Raw genomic sequence first — 23,391 nt, 5'->3', positions numbered from 1 at the left:
TACATAGCCAGGTACGGTACTTAAATACGTAAGTATGCATAGATAACGGTACCTATCATAAGAGAAGTTAAAATCGTTTGATAGACGGGAAGGATTCTTGTATGAACATGTTAATAAAATCAACTGCAGTGGACTTTTTCTTCATCATTAGAACTTCCCCAGTTTCCGGTCTTCTATCCGAATCGGAATTTAGTAGTATGGTCTTATATTTAAACTGTTACAGAGACCTCGTGGCAAGCTTGCGCCGCCAGCCCGCCTACATGTTGATCCTCACCCCAGGTGGAATCCTAGTACACGTGCACTGATCAGCCGCAGAAGTACCTAACCGAACTAGCTAAAAGAGATACAGAAGGAAGGAAACCGTCGTAAATCTTGTACGAGTCAAATCCTACAACTTCGATTCTTTTTCTTCTTATGCAGCGGGTCTTGTAATTTTATTCTTCATCCACGTCGAGCCGATAATGTATTTTGGACCAACCAACACGTCAGCAAGATCCTATCACTAAGAACCCCTGGAAATACAATTAGGAAGAGGAAGATCTTTCCTCTTTAGAATATCGACTCGGTGGATAAGATAAAATGCAAAACTGTGTGAAATTTTGGTCGTCGGGATAGTGGTACAATGTCGTTCGTTTCACCACATGTCTTGTCCTGAGTCTGTACCACTTTTATCCCCGAGACCATATGTCGCCTCGCGCAGCTTACTCGCATGGGGATGAATAACCCTTGGTATTACGTTGATGCACGTAATTGCGAAAGATATCTTAACTAGTTCGGTTGCGTACAGCGTCAATTGGTTCATGATTTATGCTTCGAACGAAAGAATCTCATCCTGAGGTATTCTCAACTTATTCCGACGTAAGGATTTGCTTTTTTACTGGTCATTTCGTTCAAAACCATGCCGATGCGGGGATGAATTGTTCGAAGTGCCGCGGTGGTATTCGATTCTCTTGGCTAGAGGTACCGTGGAGAAATCAGTAAGGGTCGACTGCCTTATTTGGGTTCTTCTCCAGAATGAACGTCTCACCTTTTCTTTCACGAAAGTCACCTTGGTAACATACATGCATAACCCTTTTTACACACAATACACGAAGAAACGAGGGGAGGGGAGGGGAATATCTTCGCCGAGATCTTGATGCTTGCGTGCTAAGCTACCTAGGTAGTGTATTAGACTTGTGATGCGTTACATGGACGGCATGTTTTTCCATGTCGCACGGGATGGGATGCTACATCAAGAAACGTTCAAGGAATAGGTTCTGGCCCACCATATGCGGGTACTCCATTATGTATGTACATAAGACCGCAGCGGTAGGGTACGACGAATTAGGGTAACGGCAGGAGGGAAAAGGAATCCACCGGGGGGAAGGGACAAAAAGTCACACGTACCTACGGATTTATTATACATGCCTAGGTATTTACATCCGTACGTGGGGATAACTATCCATTAGGCAACATAGGAGACGCGTCCGCCTACGATTTATTGCTACAGTATTCTTCACCCCCTCGAATCTCCCACGGGAACTTTTGGTTGTCGAAAAAGGTAATGTCCGTGTTTCGAATGAGTGCGGAGCCGATCTCGTCGTGGATTCGTCCCGCGGGTTCGGCAATCGGCCGCTACCTAACTGGCATACGGTCCTCTTAGCTCCATTGGGTAAGCTTCTCCATGTGTTCTTTGAATTCATAATCATGCGGCCTCGGTACCAATTTTGCCCACCATACGTGCTTGTCGATATGAATAAGTTTTTCTGTCGGTGGAATATGCGTAGGTGGGCATGTATGGGTAAGGTAGAATAAGGTAATGCAAGTAAGGCAAGGCAAGGTAAGGTAAGACGAGGTAAGGAACGGGATATTGATATTTAATCATTCGATATTTATTCACGTGCCAAGCTTGGCGATCCTAAATCATGATTTCCTAAAATCTTCATTCCTCGTGATACTATACATTTCAGGATTGCCTGCCGATAATATGTTAGATCGACGATTGCCTTATACCTAGATAATTGGGTAGTTGGTCACCTGTTCCCTAGCCGTTGTCGTCAACTAGCATGGATCCTTGGAATTGTAGATGCTGATGGCGTGTTCTCTTGAAGTGGGGAGATTCCACCTATTTCATACCCTACCTAGGTGCATACCAACGTTAGGTATCTACGAAGAAGAGGTTAAACATGAACCAACGTACACAGGTGTATAATGCAACATAAAGTCGCAATAGCGATCCGGGAATGAATATTTTTGTCCGCCTAGGTACCCTAGGTAGATAGATACTAATGGATTTAGGTATCGCTTCAGTTCTAAGCCAAATAATCGGAGTAAAGCGAAGACGAAGATTTGAGAAGTATACGGCTTCCTATGATATCATGGATCTTTTACCTTCTTGGTTCTTTACATGTTTGAATCCTTGTTATGCTTGCTTGTTCGCTTGCTCGTTGATTTACTTGCTTGTCTATTGTTTGTTAGTTGGGCGATATGCAAACATGATGCTAGTATTCAATCTCATGCAGTTCGTAAAAACAGATCTCCTCGGCTTGGTTACCGAACCACTTGTCAGTAACGACCTTGTGGATCAATAAACTACCAACCAACAACGTGGGACCGTCTAGACCTAGCCTAAAAGTGTGGATAGTTATATAGATCATGCGAATAACCGTCCGTGTTGAGTCTTAACCGTCAAATGTACTACCTACCATTGGTGATCTCTATCCCATTACCGGTGTTCTCGATTTTTTTCTTATTTCCACGTTACTATTAAGTAAATACCAACGTCGGTAACTCGGTTTCCAGCATGACGAAATTAGAGGATACGCTCTTGTTTGACTGCAGTGGAACGAGCCAGCTATGAATGTCATGACTGTCGTGACCTGTCATAATCTAAAATAAAAGGGATGATGACCAAAGGTTTCGTGAAAAATGAGTCAACTTAACCAAAACTTGGCGAAGTATATCTTGTAAATATCTAGGATATCCATCTTTAGTATTAAAGAATGACCCATATTTCAAGTCGAGACTATAATTCCCGTGGGGACCGACGCGCGTCCCAAGAAATAGTAATTCGGTTCGAGGTGCTCATTCCGGAGGAAACCGAAAAGTAGGTAATTAACGCGCCAGCCGCGCGCGATCCCAGGGATGAGGGACGCTAGGTTTTAGTTCCTCTGAAGTTTTGACATGCTTGGGAAATTATATCGGTAATAAATATGGGATGAGAATTTAGCCTAGTATTGTAGCGTCATGGTAGGCCATGATGAAGAATGCCGGGTTCAAGAATATTAGGTTAGATCATAAATCGAATACCCGCTAGCTTTAGATAAGTAGTAGATGCCCGATCCCTCCTCTTCGATACGGAGCGGCTAGTAAATCAGTCGAGTCTATGAACTAGGTAATAAGATGACCTAGACCTCGAACTGGGAAATAATTCGGTTAGGTCCCATGGATCTAACACAGTTATTTGGACGTTGCAAAACCTGAATGATCTTACAGAATGATGCCCCAATTCTAAGTATCTCGGTAGGTATTCGCGTAAAGTTCTAATACCAATTAAATGGAGAGAAAATAAAAGAAACTTATATGATCCTAGAAATCTAAAAGTAAGGTATTCTATAACTTGTCAACATATTTTTTCTTGTAACAGATAAATTAAATGCAAGTGTCCTTACTACCATAATAACAAAGGTGTAAAATCCAAGGAACATTTCTAGAAGAACTTACATAGCTGAATGATCAACAATGGTTGATTATAATATCCTATCGTAATACTGAATGCTTATCCGGTCGGATGTCTTCCGCGCCCAGATTCATTCTAAGGCGTCGCAGTACCCCCCTGGTTCCTATACCGTAAGTTCCTATAAGACAAGTAGATACTTATAATTGAAGTACTTTTATATTTGACATAAGCCTGGACATATACTTATGTAGGTGGTTCCTTAGCAACATGTTAGGTACATGTTATAGAATACATTCATCAAGTATTCCGAAAGATAGCTTGAGCTGCGTATGCGAGGTTATTACTTCTATAGATTTATACTTGCCCCTTACGTTAACTCTTGGTTTCGTCTCTTTCATTTAAATCATTTAAAAATATATAAAATTCCCATCACCTTATATACACAAGTACCTACATACCTACCTAAGTAAGTAAGTAATAAAAATTACATATACATCTAAATACATATTTTAATAAACATATAACTAAGTACCGAGGTACCTATATCAAAACTTCCATTATTAACATGGTTTTATTCTCCCGCAACTAACAACTAAGTGCAGCGTAAGGATGAAACCGACAACCCTAGAAAGCCATAAGCCCAAGATATCTTCTGTTCCAATGAATAACCCTCTCCGCCCCTTCCAAAGGTCACAGTCATACCAGTAATACTTCAATATTTTCATTTCATCTCTTGCACCAAATACTACCTCGGTACTCCCCGTGACGGGTACTACATAATCCTATCCTAATGCCCAGAACTAGCGAACTTCTTTTTCTTATTTATGAATGTAACTATTCGATCAGGATTCGGGACTCGGTGAAATGGAACATCACTTTTCACTATCCCTGCATTGTGATCTTAAGAGGTTCTGGTTCTACTAAAAGCCTCAAATCCCCTGACGGTCTCGATATTCAATGTGCTCAACTTCAGCCTTAATTAATAATGCCATTCTCATTTGGTATGCCCAACTATTGTCAATGTTTACCAATGAATTGGAATACCCCCCACAGCATTCAACGGACCTTATATCTTTACATACCTAAGGAGGAGGTACTTATATGCATTTAGATAGTAAGTACAACGACACATCAACAACATACTATTGTTTCAAAAACGGAATGAACCTTTTGTTGGTTCTGGTCACGAGCTTATAAATAACGTGGGATAGCGTCTAGATCTTCATGATCTGATTGACAGGCTTATAATTCTACTACTATTATATGATTATTGAAGATCCTCCACAGGTTTTGCACCTTAATACCACTTCATACCCCTGACCCTTGTTTTTAGCTTCATAACTTATTACTACCTATCCGCGTGGCCTCTTTCCATCCGTCTTTTTCTATCTTTGCCGTAAATGGACTTCGGTGAGGGTACTTCTTTTGATATGTTAATGAATATTTTTGAAATTTGAATGATTTCGCCGTTAAAATGGTAGATATGGTAGACGTTGTCAACCGTAATGGCCTTAGGAACTAGGTATATAAAGTGCTTAAGTACTTCGGCAGGTAATTGTCAATGATATATACTAAGGAACTGACTCATGTCTCCGAAACGGGGGATTCTTAAGACATTGTCTTGCCTTATGAATACTAAAATCCAATCGAAATGTTTTGCCTAAGTAGGTAGTTATAATTAGTAACATAGTTTTCGCAATCCTATAAATTTATTTCGTAATTGTTTCCAACTAAGTATATAAACATTGGATTGATTCATGATATCAGGAAGCGATTATATCTGATGGTCGGGGTGCTACCTGAGATTAACTTCTGATAGTTAATCAATTTCTCCAGATCTTTAGACGTTGTTCTACGCTACGATGCAGCCTACTATACAATTCACACGGGGGTATGATGTTGTCAGCCGGCACAGTTCTCAGCTAGGAAACCCGGTAGACAGGACGATAAGTACCTAGGTAACTAAAAAAGGTGCAATATCGGACTCTATCATGTACTGTTTCAAACTGGAGGAATTGAGGGTTAATCCATCTACCTAGATTATTAGGAGGTAAATACAATCCAAATGGTGGTCTAATATTTATCAAACTTGGAAGCCCCATAGGCGACAAATGAATAATAAGAAGAGATCCCGTACTATTGAAAAACTATGGTATAAAAGATACGACGCATTATTCGACCCCTTCTTCATCAATTGGAAATGGGTTCATCAGGGCGGAAAACTCCATTATCTAACCCTTGCTTGTTCGGAATCATCCCTCATCGTACAGACAAGGGTGGTAACACCCCCCTGGACCTACCAAAAACCGTTATGCAGGCTACATACCACGTACGTACAATGTTATGTACCTCCCTAAGCAAGTACTGTACGTATTTAAGTTGATACTATAGTGTGTGATCTCTTTGCGGCACCTTGCATTATACCCCATGTCCTTTTCAACCCCGACTGGATTACATACCTACATACCTAGGTAGATTACTACGTAGCTACCATGTATATACATATGTACGGTTGGGGCCCAAGGTTTTTTTTTTTCTTCTCTCCCCCCTTGTAAATTGCTAGGGCTATCACCAGGACAAAACGTGCCTTGAAAATGATCAGATCGTCCCGGGATCACTAACTCGTTCGAGAAAGATTGAGGGGCGAGCTAGTAGCCATCGGTTCTTTCGGGCTGGGACCGCCATAAGAACGCCACAAGTTTGAAAAATGCCACGAGCTTGTGACAGGGCCCCGACCACTCGTCCGGTAAGTTTTCCGAAGGATTGGGGAGAAAAAGCAAGATAACTAAAGAAAAAGAACATTACCACACGGATATCTTTTAAGGTCAGCATTTCGGAACCAATAGCGCATCCAATTACTTGGAGTATGCTGATAATTTTCGGAGTTTATTCGATTTCTTAGTTCAACCAAACGATCAGGTTACATCGGGACGAGCACGGAGAGTACTCGATCTTTGGTACGTTTCAAGCTAGCTGTCCTTAGTGATCATATTTTCTACCCTGTCGTGACCCGTTGTTCGTTCTGTGGGACGCTCCTCTTTTCATATGCCAGGTTTTATTAAATATAAAGAAGAATAAAATAAAAGGCGATCGGGCCATAAGCTCACAGATGATTGTCTAACCTAACAATATCTTACACGCATCTATCGTCTGGTCCTAGCCATGCTTGTCAAAAGTTACTAAAACGACGGACCGGCCACTGCCGCTTGCCAGGGAAAAAAAGAACAAATCAACCCCCCTACACGTATATAGCATAGCTCTTATTATTATTTCGCACCACTTTTATTTTGCTAACTAAGACTTAGCGTGTCGCCAAGTTGAATAGCTGAAGAACTGGGGAGGAAGAGATATTAAGATGTTTAAAGAATGAAGGAAAAAAACACTTACCAAACTACCTAGAGCATCTAAAGTACCTAGGTACCTACGGTACACTCCCGGGAGAAGGACGAAAAGTTGAGGACAGAAAAGAAAAAAAGGACATGGGGATAGAAAACTTCCCCCCAAAAGAATACTTTCTAGATTCCGAATGCACATCATGCACCCGAACGGGTCTGGTAGACCTGGCACAGCCGAGAGGAATGCCGACTCACCAGTCAGTCCTACCTAAAAAAATATCCTACAACTGTTAAATAATGCGCAACTACTACTAAATACAGTACAACTTTCCAATATGGAGGTTGCATAGTCTAGGATTCCCTACATGGTCAGGGCAAAGACCCATTGCAGGGCATGGGCAGGGCAGGGCAGGGCAGCCGAACCGACATCAGGATGACTTTCTGGTAGGTAGGGGAAAAGTAATGTCGCATGAATGTATGTACTTGGGAAACTTAGTTCATATTTAGCATCAACCTGGGGAGGGGGGGTATCTCTGACAAGCCATTGGCCTCCGCAGCAAGCCAAAAAGGATATCTTCCCTGTCAGTCGCATTCCCCAAGTTTGAAAGCGCTACGGTACATATATGCTGAGGGGCTAGGTAGATATCGGTTGAACATACATACATACCATACGTACCGACGTATATGTACTAAGATACTGTACCTTTGCTACCTACCTATATACCTAGATACATATCTACATACGGAATAGAAATCGCGATATACCCACGATATCTATACATACGATACATATACACGATACATACAAGTTAGTAGAATCTCTATTAAGCCCTTTCAGAAATGGTAGTCCGATTCGCCATCGCGGCTTGCCCCCCTTGATCTGGGCAAGGACCCAGGGTTTTACCACAGTATGGTGACCTGTGCTTATATTAGGGTCAGGCTAGGGTCCAGGCCGGCGACCCACCTAAGAAGTTCGAAACACCGTAGCTAGCTGCTTTTTCTTTGCTACTGCTGTAGATGGGCATCGTTACCTAGCCCTGTTCGGTTTCCTTCCTTGCACTTATTTACAGGGGTGGTTCAGAAAGAAGGATTCGTTCAGTTTGACCCCTCTAGATTATATTCCCGATTTTTGCTTTGGCGCCGGACTAGGGCGGGAGACCCAGATGAATATACATCTGCGAACTAGTTAGCAGCAAGTAATAGCTCGCGTTACTACCTATGAAGTTTGCCATCATCTTCTTTTCTCCTCAAGTCGTTGCCCTTTTCTCTCACCCCCCCTCTCTCGACGCCTTGTTACTTCTTCTATTGTTACTAGTTACTTACCCCTTGAGTAAAAGGGCCGCACATCTCCCAAAACTCAACTACCATCACCATTATCATCGTCCACCCCGGAAGCTCTTCTACAGTAACACCACATTAAACCCGTATTGTACTTACCTACCTATACCTCTCACCTTCATACATGATCGTTATCGCCTACTGGCAGATTCACCCTTCCTATTTAGGCAACCAACCTTCCTATTATCCAACCTGCTTGACATAATCAAAGCTTCCAATCGAACAAAAAATCAATGCTAGATCGCAACAACCTCAACGCTTTCAAGGCTCTGATTCTAACCGGTCATTCATCCCGTGTAGTTTGGGAGCCCCCGCTAGTGGCAATTTGTTGGGTTGTCGAATCAATAGGGACAGAGGAGGAATAGTTTAAAAAAAAAGACTAGAACTAGAAAGGGTTATTTTTGTTTTCTAGTAGCACAACGCTGCCGCTGCAACACCGCAAAAAATACAGCAGTTCGTTCCTAGGTTTTCTGGAGGAAGGAAGAGAAAGAGACGAAAGCTTTTAGGTGGATTAGATTCGGACTACGGTTTTGGTACGAGGGTAGTAACTTCGAAGTCGCCTCCACCCACGTCGAAAGTCCGCCACTCGCCGTATGTTCATCATCCCAGGACTGGACCACGGTGGAATGGTGTTTGGATGCTATTCTGATAGTTGGCCTTTTCCGAAAAGACGTTTGCAACACAGCTCGCTGCATGTTCCTTGAGCGGTAACTCTCCCCAGAACGCCGCCCGACTGGGGAGAGCCCGACCCGAGGAGAACTCCGCTCGACCAAGCTACGGAAAGAGTTTAATTTGGTTCTATAATCTCTTACCGTCGCCATTATTATTGTTATTATTATATTTCTTCCATTCCCTAAAAAAAAACGAACGATGGCAGCATCGTCACACAACCCTTTTCCCCGTTCTCCTAATCCATCTACAAGATCGTATGACTCTTCTTCGGTCTCTTCGGCAACTTCACCTCGGCCGCAAGTTCAACTCTTAGGCAACTTAATGGGTTCTAACGCGAGACCGAATCCTACTCAGACGCCACCACAACCTATAGGGATTCCGCCGCTACCTCCAGTGAGCCAGACAGGGTTTCAACCATATACGCCGGTAACGGCAACTTCCGTGATGGGCCGAGATTCGTTGCCACCAACGGACTCGGTAGCGAGCACTCCGGGACTTTCTAGTGCTCAGTTGTCGGCAAATGTCTCGGCTCAGAAACGTGCTTACCGTCAAAGGAGGAAAGATCCTAGGTACGTACTCGGGTAGATAGTTTGACCTGGAAACTAGATCGTCTTCTTCTTTCTACGAACCCCTTTTTTTATCAGCGTAGGAAGAAGTCCAATGCTAACTTCTAGGTATGGGATATCGAGAGGACGATTATTGACATTCCGTAGGTCACCTCGGTGTACCAGGAACAAGTTGATATTCGTTTCTCGAATCTCGTACGTTATTTAAAGTTGCGATGCCTGTCGGGAGAGAAAGGTCAAGTGTGATGCTACGGAGACGACGAGCTGTTCGGAATGCTCTAGCCGTAACGTCAAATGTCAGTTTACCAAGGAAACAAACCGGCGAATGTCATCCATCAAACAAGTACAGGATTTGGAGAAGCAAATAGAGAGAGTACGGAGGGAGAATAATAACCTGAGGCGTACTCTCGCTGAGAGGGGCGAACATATGGATCTTGATGCGGAGGGGGCAGAGCAGATACCGACGCAGCAACAGCAGCAGCAACAGCTTCAGCTACTCCCAGAGCTCAACTCCGAACCTAGGAGACGAAAACGAGCAGTACCATTATTACGGGATCCTTCACGAGCGAGAACAGCATTCCGAAATTACTCGAGAGGTCTATTGAAACCTCCAGCGCCCTATCGACTACCACAGACGACTATCGTTTCGTTCGATCAAGCTAGACCGTCGTTACCCGCTAAAGCGATCGTAGATAAACTCCTTCTAACGTATTACGGCGCGGCGCATATTATGATGCCAATATTACACTGGCCGACTTTGCAGCACCAAGTTGATGAGCTCTACCAGAATACCACTGATCTACAGCGGGTTCCCATATCTTGGCATGCTATGTTCTTTGCCGTATTAGCTATGGGGAGCTTGTTTAGTAACGACCCATATCCTGACAGAACTTTACAAGCCAACGAATTCCTCGAAGCTTCGCGAAGCTTAATCGATCCGTGGAATAACGACTTCGATTTAGATAACGTTCGAACGGCGTTATTTATTTCGCTAGCTCTAAATGAGCTAAATTTGAGGTCGGCAGCTTGGACTTGGTTAGGTAGTGCTGTACGAAGTGCGCAGGATCTTGATCTCCACTTAGAAGTGGTCGGGGTACGTTCTAGGGTCGAGGCGGATATGAGACGAAGAGTTTGGTGGGCAATTTACGTGTTCGATCGTACGCTGTCTATGGAGCTTGGACGTCCTTTTATGATCGACGATGCCGATTGCGACGTAGCCTTACCCGAACCATTCGACGATCATTACCTCCATACTGAAGGTCCCGTACATCCTCCAAACGCCGTACCCCTGACGCATTTTCTACATGGGATCATCAATATCGTGCGGTCCTTTTCTGCCATGAGAAAAGCCTTCTCTCATCCAGTAATCGAACCACCATGCCTTGCGACTTTCGATAATCACTTCGTCGCATGTCAGAAGATGTTCCCGGAAGCCTGCGAAGCAAGCAATTCTTCCCTAATCGCTCCTCATGTGCTAATGCCCCTTTCGTACCTCCTTAGTACTCGATTATTGTTGCACCGCCATAATCTTGCCCCGGGTTGTCCTTTAGAAGCCAGGAGCGATGCGATTCAGCAGTGTAAAGCAACAGCAGTCGATACGGCGAATTTAATCGCTCGGACGAATGCAACGCTTGCTGACACGGCTACGTCCCTTCTTGTGACTCATGTCTTCCGTTGCACATTATTCTTACTCCTAACCGGATATTACGATCAAGCATCCACATGCCTGAGAGCTCTCAAGTCGGTCGATGCGCGACGAGACGTCGCGATCCCGTGTGGTCGTTTCTTATCTTTCTTCCTACAAGTATTAGGAACCAAACAGCGAGAATTTCTATTAACCGTCGTACCCCGTTCGACAACACCCGGTTATCCCCCACAAGCGACTTTACCAGACCCCAGGACTATTCAAGATGCGCTATTACGAGATGAAGAGCTTTTGATCTACGTGAGTGCCGATATACAAGCTAGCACAGAAGCATCTTGGGTATGGTTCGGAGCGGAGCGTGAAGCCCCGTTAACATTACCACTATCTTCCGTTGGGGGCGGCCTGGGACATCCAGATACTCGGACAGGTCTAAACGCCAAAGAAAGGGAAGATTGGAGCGGGTGGGATAATCTAATAGAGCTTACAAGAGGTCTTGCTTCTGGGGCGGGAAGCCCAGCACCGGGATATATACCTAGAGCACAAACACTTCCTCCTATTAAAACAGAACAAGGAGCAAATTTACCAGGAGGTGGTGTAGCCGAGATTGGAAGTAGCAGAAACAGTCCAGCCGCTGGAACAACATCGGGAAGTCGAAGTACGGAGAGAATCAGCATTGCAAACATCATATAATCAAATTTCCTAGGCCAATTCAATTTTGGAATGGATCCAGAAAAAACTCACCGGATGAGACCGAACGAAACTACGAGTACGAGTTTGACGAACGAACGAACGAATACCCCGTTTATTCTTTCTCAATTGTTTTCGAAATTGACAGGCGCTTGGAGGTTTTTGTGTCGCATTTTTATACGATTGTACTTTTATATCATTCTTCGCATCTCTACGGTAATACCCAGTTTCCGGTTTCCGGTATGGTGTTAGTAGACAATCTATTAGGGGGTTATTTAGCTTCTAACGCGGTTCGCCTTTGTTTCTTTCAATTCTTTCGACAATTAGATCCTCTTTTTTTTTTCAAACATATCCGAAGACATGCAAAATTTCCCTACTGTCACTACTGAGACATTTTTCTCCTGCTCTTGGTGGTTGGTGGGTATACGCCACAGCTGTTTAGCTTCTAGCGTCTGTTGTATTTGAAGGATTGACATCATTATGTCATCGAATACCCGAGGCTAGGTACTTATCTAGGCTCAGGGGGTCCAGGGGGGTACGGGAAGCGAGCCGAAGGAAATAAGAGAGGGAGGAACCAAATCAAAAGGGTTCCTATTACGTGGGTGGCTTGTCTACGAAGCAATACCTAGCGTTAAACATTCGCTCATCGGTTCAGCGCGCAAACGGCAAGAATGGGCGAGGTTCAAAGGGGTTTAACGGATTTTGCAGTGGATGCTAAGCGTTACAATAGGCTCTACAACCTAGTCGTACTTGCATGTTACATGTATATGATAGCCTCTTGAACATAACTTGAGCTTGCATTAAGAGAAGCTAATGCACTTGTTTTGCTGGCTGACTAGAGGTACATATTTCCACTTCCTCGTGAATTATTACTGCAATATGCGTATATAACCTACCTTACTTACAAGGAGGGTAGATAGCTTATAACTATTGTCGTCTGGCTCGCCGAATCATGTTTGTGGGTTTTCTATGCAGTCATATGCTAGATTCGGACCATGTTAGGTTGATCCAAGCGAATAACCGACAAGAATAACAGATGAATGTTAAGATGAAAGCCTCATCTGACATGTTTACACGTGCTAACCACGGCGTAACGAGGCTTGGCGGTTGTTTTTCAGACAACTAAAATCTTACCTACAGCATCTATTCTAGGCGAGGTACCTTGGTCTCAGCTCTATCAAAATGGGATTTGACAATGGATGTTCGGTTACCCAACCATTCTTATATGTACTCCAACTTCGTCGGATATATCACTTTGAGGTGGTGTGGAAGTTTGTCAAGGATACATCTGTGGCTATACCTATAAGCTAGAGGGGTAGAAATAACCTTCATAGGGAACAAGTAGATAAGTCGCGAAATACATAATAGGCCACGAGGGAGGGGGTCGATCCGTTATGCATGTTGGAAATGACTTACATGAAACGACTCCATAGAACATGAGATATGTAAAGAATGGTGGATAGGAGATGGTGGAAATTTCTTAGAAAGCCTTTTTGATTATAGGTAAATAAGAGCTCTACACCCTCCTGCGCGATGCGGGATCATGAAACAACAAGGGTAGTGAATTATGTTATGTTCTGATAGACCAAAAAATGACTAGGTATGTTCAGCTCGATATTCCGCACGGATATTAGACTTAAGTACCTACCTACGCTACAACTCAAGCATCTACTTACTTAATCAACAATCGAAAGAGATTAATTCGTGGCTATAATTAGTTACTGCAACGTAATAATCCTACTAAAAGCGGTATACCGTCATAGACAATTGTATTCCTATTTTTTCCCGTCTTGGTAAATCCGGATATTGCACCTTCGGGTAGTGCTCACCCGATATTTGTACCTTGAGCGACTTTCTCAAGGGTTGGATGAAATATCATGAGGTTGGTAAGAAAGGGTCGGACCGTATCTCTTGGGTATGCTAATTATCATATCAGTGGCTAGTAACATGCCTGGTAGGAATCCTTGTAGCTCTGTTTCTAAGTATACGCCTAGATTTTTTATTTTCTTTTTTTTTTCAACAAAACAAAACAAAACAAACGAAAGACCAAGTACAAGTACCTCTGAGATTTAAGGCGCCTCACCGAATCCCAGTGAAGTAGGATAACTCGATAGGCACTTAGTATCCGTGTATGTTGACCAATTGATGAATTCAGACCTATCCATGATCATGAGAATCGATTGGTTCTTACGATTCTTCCTATTACTCGCCACCACCGGGTCCTTAAGCATTTAAGTATCTGAGGTATTTTAAGTATCGCTGCGGATCATTAGTAGGGGAGTATCTATCTATATCTCGTTACTGTAATGCTTTAATGTGTTACCATACACCCCTAGGAGAGATTCAGGGGTCATATATGGTGAGAGTTGCTTTGGCTGTCCACTCCGGACCTCATATATGACCACATCATGTTAATTAGCTGACAGTCTAGTAAATAATTGGATCTATGATTCGGAGGGGGGCAATATTCACGGACTCATCCGACTTACAGCCCCCTTACATATAATACTACGTAAATCTGTAGCCTCTTTCCGATATGTACCCGATTACAACTATACTAGACTTATAAATCTATTAATAACTTGAATACATAATTCGTATGTTCAACTTTATGTCTGATCGGATTGTTAATACGCCGTCTATCATATCGTTAGAGTTACAATATCACCACCCGAATGTCACTTATTATGTACCTGGGTACCCTAAATGCAAGTTTTCCGTACTCAAAGAGGGCGGATGGAAGGAAGAGGATCGTACAGATCTTGGTTGTTCAATATCGGCTCACCTTACCATTAGAAAAATTGATATGATATAAGTGATACCTTAAGGATGTTATTACATAATCTAAGACACCATATACTATAGCATTACTAGAATAGGGGTTAAGGGTTACACGAAGGACCTTAACTCATGTATTACATAAGTCTGTACAACTCTGAGCACATGGTCGTCAGATATATATAAGCTTACCAATATATCGATCCATCCAATGGGAGCGTCGAGACATAGGCAAAGACATAGACTTTAACGGAGAATTACTGAGTAGCTGAAGTTAGAAAGGGGTATTAGCTAATGATGTAACCATGTATATCGACTTTATTTAGCCCGCTAGATCGCAGTACAGCAAACTAGGAGACGGAAGATTGTATACGGAAATTAGACTGGATTGAAGGGGCAATTCTTGGGATCTAATACTTAAATTTAGCTGGGATTGCTACTTAATCTCAATCTAAGTTGAATTTTCCTTCGTGACCTTCATTGACGACGAGCCAGCGCAATGAGGTATTGGGGGGTTTGGAGTATGCGATAACTAATGTTGCTTGTTCATCATTCCTTATTTCATGACCAACAAATTTTCGAGTGACGATGAAGCTAGAGTCTTTGGTAATGTAGTCCAAAAGACGGCGTTCAAGTAACTCGTCGTTGATGGACTCTGATCCCCAGACAACATGATGGAAGACTACCTTATCATTTTTAATATAGTGCCGTCCCTCTTCATAAAAGTCTTGCTCCGTAAAACCATTCTCTACGCCCTCTGACTCGTAGTAGCTTTGATCGCTCTCTTCCATTTTACCCTGTCGGTCTTCTATCATGACGGTCTTATCGCGTTGTTTGGCGATGATTCGTGATTCATTTACATGAATTTCAAGTTGACTCTCAAGATCGGATATTCTTAACTTCGCTTGTTTAAGCTCATTTTTCGCATCATACTCTTGATGTTGTCTTTCCTGAATATCTGTACGGAGTTGGTTATTTATAGGTTCCATTATTTGAATTCTTTTATTATACGTCTGGATAGTATCATCGGTCGGCTTTACGGTGGGGATATCTTTTAATGACAAATCATCCACGGAAAGTTAGATAATAACCAATGATAAATATCAAAAGGTGGCACATACGATCAGATTCTTCGTCAAGTCCTTGACGAGGCATCACAGAAGTCGATGGAATGGTTCTGGACGATGAACGAATACGAAATAATTGAATTTGAGGACCATGGGCAAAATTTGAACTTGTAGACAATCGCGACTCAAGGGCTCCCAATACACATCCACGATCCAATCTCTTATATCTTGTTGCTTCCGTCATCTAGTCTGAACTTGGGGTAAGATTAGTTGTTGGATATCACGATCGGGTTTCTAATAGGCTTCGTGTCGAGGACATGCTTCAAGTACTTTCGTAGTGGATGGAATAGCATGTCTAAGCATTGTAGAGCGAGTATTCAGGGTCCAGATCACGCGCAACAGTTGCGAATCAAGATCAGAAGACGCATGAATACCGCCCAACTCCTAAGACGAGACCAGTCGGAATGTTCTTGACTTGTATGATGTCACGTTGGGAGTTGATTCGTAGCCTCATGTGTGTTGTATTCGTTGACTCCAAGTAATATCAATTTCTCTGAGGAGTATAACGAGATTCTAAGCATTGATAGCATCCATATTGACAGAAATTCCACCTTAACTCGTCGAAATTAGGGAACTTGTTCAATAGAGGATGTGATTGGCTGGCTACTGCCTATGAATATTTTAATTCATGTACCTAGCAGAGCGCGGTTATTGTATCGCATCGCCATACCCAATCTATCCAACATCATATCGGCAGGTTTAAATGTCGGAGCTTATCGTAGCTAAAAGCGTTGAGATGAAGATGTAATATGACAAGGTCGTCTTATTTCAGTCGCCGACCATAAATTACCTAGGTAGGGGACGTAGGTGATTGTGTTGGTGGATGATTCCTTGACTGGTAGGTCGGCCTTCAATGACGAATCTGATCGCCGACTACTTATATTTCAATCCCCACCTAGCTTCTTACCCAAGTATCTAGACGCCTCCAATCGGTTATATATAGACACAGGTGCTAATCGTTTTCGGGTGGAGGTAATCGGCAGATAGATTGGTTCAAATTATTGATCAAGTCCGGAAGATTAAATACTCAGTGTCTAGACTTGAGACGTGTTGGTAGGTAGGTGATAAAGTAGTGTCGCGTTGCCTGGAGTAGGTATATCTATCCGTAGCTGCGTAGACGCCATAGTAAACCTCTCCAGCATACATAACATATTGTTTCCTCGTCGTAATGCCATAATCATACATACCTACCTAGACAGGTTAGGCGAATATGGAGGTCAATCACCCGACTCTATCATCCACCGTTGCTTAATCTTCCTCATGTGCTCCGGTCAAAGGACCAGCAAGACCTTGCATACGACGTCCAAGTAAATCGTCGGAACTATCTAGCTTTACAAAGCTTTTAGATTTTTGTCCAAACCCGGATCTTCCATTTGATCTTTTCTTCTTCGTATTTCCATTTGGCTTGTCAGTATCGCTTTCTTCTCGTTCGGGACTTTTTGATTTCGCCTTATTCTCGTCGCTAGTGGTTCTCGATCGTAGTTTCGTCATATTTATTTCGAGTGGTTTATCTTCATCGCCGCTAGATTCGGTACGAATGTGATGACGTTTCGACTGTGTTTGCTGTTCAAATTTCGTGCGTGCTTCTGCGGTATTTAATAGATCTACAGCCCATCGCGCACAGCGATCGATTAGTTTCCACGCAGGTGGGTACAAAGTTGGGAATTGAGTGAAACCATGACTGATGCCAGGGATTAGAACGACTTCAGCGACGTCCTTTTCGTCGAAGTCCGTAATGTCGTCCAAACCTTTCATTCCTTGAGAGCTACGCTGAGAATGAAAGGCTTGTTTTGCACGACGTAAACGCCCTGCGAAGATGACCGTATCATCAACCAAAGGATCACGTTCGCCGGTGAGAAAGTATGTTTTGGGAAATTTTCGCAACAGGAAATCAGGTGCCAATATGGGAGATAATAGATAATCCTGCGAAAAGTCGGGTCGGTTGTGGGGTCCGACATACAAAATGATCATTGCGCGCATCATTTCGGGGGTCAAAACGCGATCGTTGAAATAGGATATCATAGATGCCATAGCCAAACGCGTTCGCATGGGTTCGGGTCTGTGCGATATTGACTTGGTATCTCCATTGGTGATAGGAATCGATTGTTGAGATTTCGTCCATGTTTGACGGTTAGCATGGGAATATTCCGGTTGAGGACTACGAAGGCCGTCGTCATTTGCGGCAATATCCAATTTGGAAAATTTGGTGCCGGCAACTGGTCCGGAAGGTTCTTCGTCTTCGTCATCGGATTGATGGGGAGTACCGACAAGATCGTTATACTGCATACTTTTCCGACGCAGGTAATCCTTATTCGTAACTCGCATCCGCCGATCTTTGATAAGAGACATTTGTTCGTCGGACATCCAGTTGCCGATGTTCATATCTAAACCGGGGTAAAGAAGTACAAGGCCAGCAGGTACTGGTAACTCCGCTTGGATCGACGATTGACGCTGGTTTGTCGCACTCTCGATTACCATAAGAGTCGTAGCTGTCGCAAGATTACCACCAGCACTATCACCAGTGACCACCACCTTCGGAATCTCTATCCCCGACATTCCTATGCATCTTCCTTTGCTTCTAATTATCGTCGTATACACATCGAAACATTCATTCAGGGCATATGGGTATGGAAACTCTGGTGCTTTCTTGTAATCCAGACTAAGTACCGGAAGACCCGTCTTTCCGGCCCAAGAAAAGAGCTTATCGTCGTTACACCGTGGATCCATAGCCACAAAGCCACCCCCGGGAATGTCTAGGATCATCTTATTGATATGTTCCAGGTCGGAGATAGGTCCGTCATAATATAACCAACCGGAAACAGGTTCCTTGTAATCGCTAGTATTAGGTCGAGGTATCCGAATAGCTCGTGGTGGCCATCGTGTAAATCGAGGTCGCATCAGGTTTTGAGCCGCCCGTAAATACGGCGAGGTTCCTTTATTCCAACTAACTCGTAGATGATCGACAGTCAAGGCTCCTCTAACCTTTCTAACCTTTTCGTCTGCACGTTCCGCTGCTACCAGATAGAAGAGAGAAAATACGAGGCTGGCTATATCGCGTATCCATTTTCTCTTCAGCTTCATAGCTGTCCAGAACCCCGCGTCAAGTGCAGTTAAGACCCATGTCGCACGGAAGTATTTTGCATCATACATATTTGCCATTGGTTCCGGACTAGCAAGTCCGACGAGAGTACTGAAATTCCGAGCGGCGTATAGATACATCATGGTCAATACGACGGTTTGCCATGTTGTTAATATTCTCGACGATATTTTCGAAAGGTATCGGATAAGTGGGGGCCCATGTCGATGACCTCTATTTAATGTTAGTATCGCGAATCAGATCCTCAGATGAATGTATCCGATCTTCTTACTTGAATAGGTAGAATGACCAAAACGTCAAGACGGCAAGTACTTGAAGTCTACGCGACTTCACGGAAGGTTTTCCAAGCACGTGGTCTATCATAATGTATAGTGGTAGGGTAGATTCACCTAGGTATCATTGGAAGATAGAAATGTAGGCGGGAATAAAGAAATGATTAGAAAATTGGAAATTTGCGATTTCAAAACATAATACACAAAATAGTCGCATATACGATTGGAAAAAGGTAATACGAAGAATCTAGATTGATAAACACTAGTCGATATGTTTTCAAAAAGTAATACAGCATGTGAATTGTAACATGGTTTCTTACGACAACTTATTGTTAGGGAAGATCAAGGTAATGGAATTAAAGGCACGAAACAACAAACGGCTCGGTACGGAGAGTTCGGATTAGTAAAACAATGTTAGATCTAAGACTATTCGGAAGTAGACAATAGAAATTGGGTTCGTGACATAAGTTCCGAGGACTAGTATGTAATATGATAATAATTGCTAGTAGCTGACCGAGCTGACAGGATAAGATTGAATTTAGAAGCTTGTGATGAAAACCTGGAACCTATCGGCTCTTCTGGTGACGTTTGCGTCTAGGATCTAGGTTAACTCATGCCATAGGTAAGTGAATCTGGCATGTGAAAGTCGCCTTACAAGTACTAATCACTAACTGATCAGCAGATCGATTCCCCCCATAATCCCCCACATTCACTTGATTTTAAGCCTGGAGCCGTCAGGGGGATTAGGAATGTAGCCCCACGTTGGAGATTTGGAGATTTGTGTCCATGAGTAGTACACGAGGTATCTGGGCAGGTAATCCTAGAACCGCCTCGTAGCTATGAGTTCGAATGAATCTCTAGCACGTACCTATATACCTACCTCATATCTACATATGTAGGTTGTAGGTATTCTTGGTTGTGAAAATTGACCAATACCCGGGTACCTACTTAGGTATATAAGTAGACGAATACCATCATAAATATCTAGATAGATACCTAGGAATGGTGACCCGTATTTTATTCGGGGATACATTTTGAGCTGAATAGAAGGAAGATCAATTAAGATCACGCGCTGACAGTGGTAAAGCCGTCGCCTACCGCAAGGAGGTATCTAACCGATTGGTCCGTCAATTTTCAGTGTTGCGGATTAGCCCTTACCTATAATACACCTATCGAAATAGGTACATTGTTGTAGAACTCTTCGTTTTCAATCGCGACAAAGCTCTTAAGGGCATCTAGGCACCTAAGATTCGAGTAGACACCTACATGGGTATATATTGAATGTGTTGTTATTCGCAATTAGGACCATTATTAAAACAAATCCACGTTACCGAAAAATAAGTGATAAGATAAGAAGATATCAAAAGTACAGTCGCCTTATTCAAACATATCCTACTTGACGAAGGGATTCAAAAAGAATGAAAAATGGAAGGTCCCAAAAGGAAGAAGAAGAAGAAGAGAGATTCCTACCGTAAAAAGATGATTCTGTAACATACTCCAAAGAAAAAAAAAACTGCGAGATCGGAACGGTAATTCTTATCGATAAGGATACAAGCTATGATTCTTTCCAAGTTTTTTGAGTGGCATGTTTTTCTCCAAGTGACTCTTTCTTTTTTGTACTTTGATATAAAATAAAGTACTTCGATTTATTCTTTTCAATTCATTTTCTCCTCCTCAATCAACGCGGTGGTAACATAGTAGGACGGTCCCCAACTTTACGATATACGACATACGATATACGATATTCATGGCTTTTCGATCCCCCGTTCGACGATTAGTATCTACTACTACTACTAGAATACGAGGTATATCCTCTCAAGCGACAACAACGTCGAATCTATCACACAGTGTTCAAGAATCCATTTCTCACGAAGCTTCCCTACCGAACCCAGATCCATCAGATGATTCAGCCAGTGCATCTTTAATTAATGAACACTCTAAATTCATGCTAGCGACGTATGCTAGACCACCACCGGTATTTGTCAAAGGAGAAGGTTCCTACTTATGGGATTTAGAAAATCGAAAGTATTTGGATTTCACGGCGGGGATCGCAGTCAATGCGCTTGGACATAGCAATCCTGGTCTTGCGAAAGTCCTTTCCGATCAGGTAAGATTGAATCAATTGTTTTTTATTCCGTTATTTTTCTTTATTTTCATTTCTCGTTTCCATACGCACATACTAATCAACCCCACCAGGCTCATACATTATGGCATGCTTCCAACCTCTATTACAATCCATGGACAGGAGCTCTATCCCAACTTCTAGTCGAAAAAACCCTCGAATCCGGTGCTATGCATGACGCTGCAACAGTTTTCGTATGCAATTCCGGCTCCGAAGCCAACGAAGCTGCCATTAAATTCTCTCGAAAAGTTGGCAAGGTCTTAGATCCTTCCGGTGCCAAATACGAATTCGTTTCCTTCCATAATTCGTTCCACGGTCGTACCATGGGCAGTTTATCCGCGACTCCCAATCCCAAATACCAACAACCTTTCGCTCCCATGTTGCCAGGTTTCAAGTACGGTACATACAACGATATTGAAGCAATCGACGATCTCGTAACGGATAAAACTTGTGGTGTGATAATCGAACCTATTCAAGGTGAGGGAGGAGTCAACGTTGCTAGCGATGAATTCCTCATTGCTCTAGCCAGGCGATGTCGTCAAGTTGGAGTAGTACTCATCTATGATGAGATTCAATGTGGTCTGTCAAGAACTGGTACTCTTTGGGCGCATAGCCATCTTCCCAAGGAGGCACATCCTGATGTCCTTACCACGGCCAAAGCGCTCGGTAACGGTTTTCCCGTCGGTGCCATTATTGTCAACAATCATATTAGTGAAAAGATCAAGATTGGTGATCATGGTACGACCTTTGGTGGTAACCCTATGGCATGTCGATTGGCTCATTACGTGGTTTCTCAACTGTCCGATCCAAAGTTGCAACAAGACGTTCTTTCCAAGTCAAAGAAGTTCATCGAGGGGTTTCAGAGCTTGAAAGAACGATACCCTGATCTAATCACCGAGGTTCGCGGTAAAGGTTTGATTCTTGGTTTACAATTGACTCAAGATCCTTCACCTATAGTGAAGGCAGCTAGGGAAAGGGGATTGTTGGTGATTACATGCGGAACTAATACACTCAGATTCGTTCCACCACTCACGATTAACGATGAGGAAATTAAGAGTGGGTTGAATATTCTAGAGGAGGCCATTAAAGCTACTCGATAATTTTTATTCTTCATATCAGCAAGGTGTTGAGGTTTATTAAAAGAAGGGACTCTCTTTTCGGCTAGATTCGAGATACGTGTTACGATGAACTCTTTCTATACGTTTAATAGATATTCTACCCTCGATGGGACGGGTATAGGAGACGAACCAGCGTCGATTATCATAAACATTCCATTTTCCTAGACATACGCTTAAATACCTAGGTATCTTGGTAAGTATAAAGGATAAACGGGGATTGCCGACCCCTAGGCATCTGCCATCAACGAGCAGGGTGGATGGAGTTTAATTAAGACAACGACCAAAATATTTGAAGCAGCCAGCGTATCATAAACATGAGTTATGTCGAAGGTCAACTTGAACAAAGCCGATTACAGTTGTCAAATATGAAAATAAAGACAACCCAACAATCCAATCCCGTGTGCCCTCTCCTGGGTTTTTCATTGAAAAAGTACCTATGAGATTCAGATGGCATGTCGTACATTTCCCCAGGTGAGTTACAAGTGAGTGAGTGGTGACTTCCGATCCACCTAGTACTAATATGATACCACATGATACCTACAGAGCCTTTATTCTAGGTAAGAATAGGGAATACTCTTACGTCAGGCCTATAAACAAATTCCGGCAGACCGGTACTCGTTTCTATCGAATCTCCGACCGAGAGCTTTTCACTCACATCGATCTAACGATTGCCACATTCTAATGCGATATCATGATTTAGGTCTACCCCACGACGTATTACTACCATACGGCATGACTCTAGGAATTTAGGCTTAACATATTCACCTCTTTCCACCTAAAGATCCTTACTTGCCGTCATTCCCGATTATCTATAAGTGTGGTACGAACCAGACTTTGAGGTAAACTACCCATAGATTAATATATCATCCTAGGTCATGCTTCATATTAATGCGGAGGATTATGCTTTCAAATTGCTTACTACCAGGCATACGAAGGTATCTATGTGTGCATCTATGACAAAGAATGACGATGAACC

At 42.9% G+C, this 23,391-nt stretch overlaps 4 protein-coding genes across 4 annotated transcripts; 2 read left to right on the top strand and 2 right to left on the bottom strand.

The window, feature by feature from the left end:
• Positions 1–9,201: 9,201 nt before the first annotated feature.
• F4822DRAFT_429834 (fungal-specific transcription factor domain-containing protein) lies at positions 9,202–11,904 on the top strand (the record flags this gene model as incomplete). The annotated part of the gene is made up of 2 exons (XM_051461169.1): positions 9,202–9,572; positions 9,780–11,904. The coding sequence occupies 2 exons, from the start codon at positions 9,202–9,204 to the stop codon at positions 11,902–11,904; spliced, it is 2,496 nt and encodes an 831-aa protein (XP_051314994.1).
• A 3,170-nt stretch (positions 11,905–15,074) lies between these two features.
• Positions 15,075–16,522, bottom strand: F4822DRAFT_273004 (uncharacterized protein). Its single transcript, XM_051454743.1, has 2 exons — positions 15,801–16,522; positions 15,075–15,730 (listed from the first exon to the last, which is right to left on the bottom strand). The coding sequence occupies exons 1-2, from the start codon at positions 15,988–15,990 to the stop codon at positions 15,126–15,128; spliced, it is 795 nt and encodes a 264-aa protein (XP_051314993.1). The 5' UTR covers positions 15,991–16,522; the 3' UTR covers positions 15,075–15,125.
• A 532-nt stretch (positions 16,523–17,054) lies between these two features.
• Positions 17,055–19,266, bottom strand: F4822DRAFT_429832 (alpha/beta-hydrolase; the record flags this gene model as incomplete). The annotated part of the gene is made up of 2 exons (XM_051461168.1): positions 17,055–19,116; positions 19,175–19,266. The coding sequence occupies 2 exons, from the start codon at positions 19,264–19,266 to the stop codon at positions 17,055–17,057; spliced, it is 2,154 nt and encodes a 717-aa protein (XP_051314992.1).
• A 1,511-nt stretch (positions 19,267–20,777) lies between these two features.
• F4822DRAFT_273010 (putative acetylornithine aminotransferase precursor) lies at positions 20,778–22,572 on the top strand. Its single transcript, XM_051454744.1, has 2 exons — positions 20,778–21,282; positions 21,372–22,572. Exons 1-2 carry the CDS (start codon positions 20,923–20,925, stop codon positions 22,395–22,397), a joined length of 1,386 nt encoding a protein of 461 aa, XP_051314991.1. The 5' UTR covers positions 20,778–20,922; the 3' UTR covers positions 22,398–22,572.
• The last annotated feature ends 819 nt before the right edge of the window (positions 22,573–23,391 follow it).

Source organism: Hypoxylon trugodes, assembly GCF_022578975.1.
Source record: "Hypoxylon trugodes strain CBS 135444 unplaced genomic scaffold F4822scaffold_5, whole genome shotgun sequence".
Lineage (NCBI taxonomy): Eukaryota > Fungi > Ascomycota > Sordariomycetes > Xylariales > Hypoxylaceae > Hypoxylon > Hypoxylon trugodes.
Note: the sequence above shows the minus strand (reverse complement) of the source record. Positions and strands in the feature narration are given on the sequence as shown.

Excerpts from the sequence above, each read along its gene's own strand:
- F4822DRAFT_273004 (XM_051454743.1), bottom strand. The coding sequence starts at position 15,990 with ATGACGGAAGCAACAAGATATAAGAGATTGGATCGTGGATGTGTATTG. Across the intron at positions 15,731-15,800 it reads ACTTGACGAAGAATCTGATC|ATATCCCCACCGTAAAGCCG; the intron begins GTATGTGCCACC and ends TGTCATTAAAAG.
- F4822DRAFT_273010 (XM_051454744.1), top strand. The coding sequence starts at position 20,923 with ATGGCTTTTCGATCCCCCGTTCGACGATTAGTATCTACTACTACTACT. Across the intron at positions 21,283-21,371 it reads CGAAAGTCCTTTCCGATCAG|GCTCATACATTATGGCATGC; the intron begins GTAAGATTGAAT and ends CAACCCCACCAG.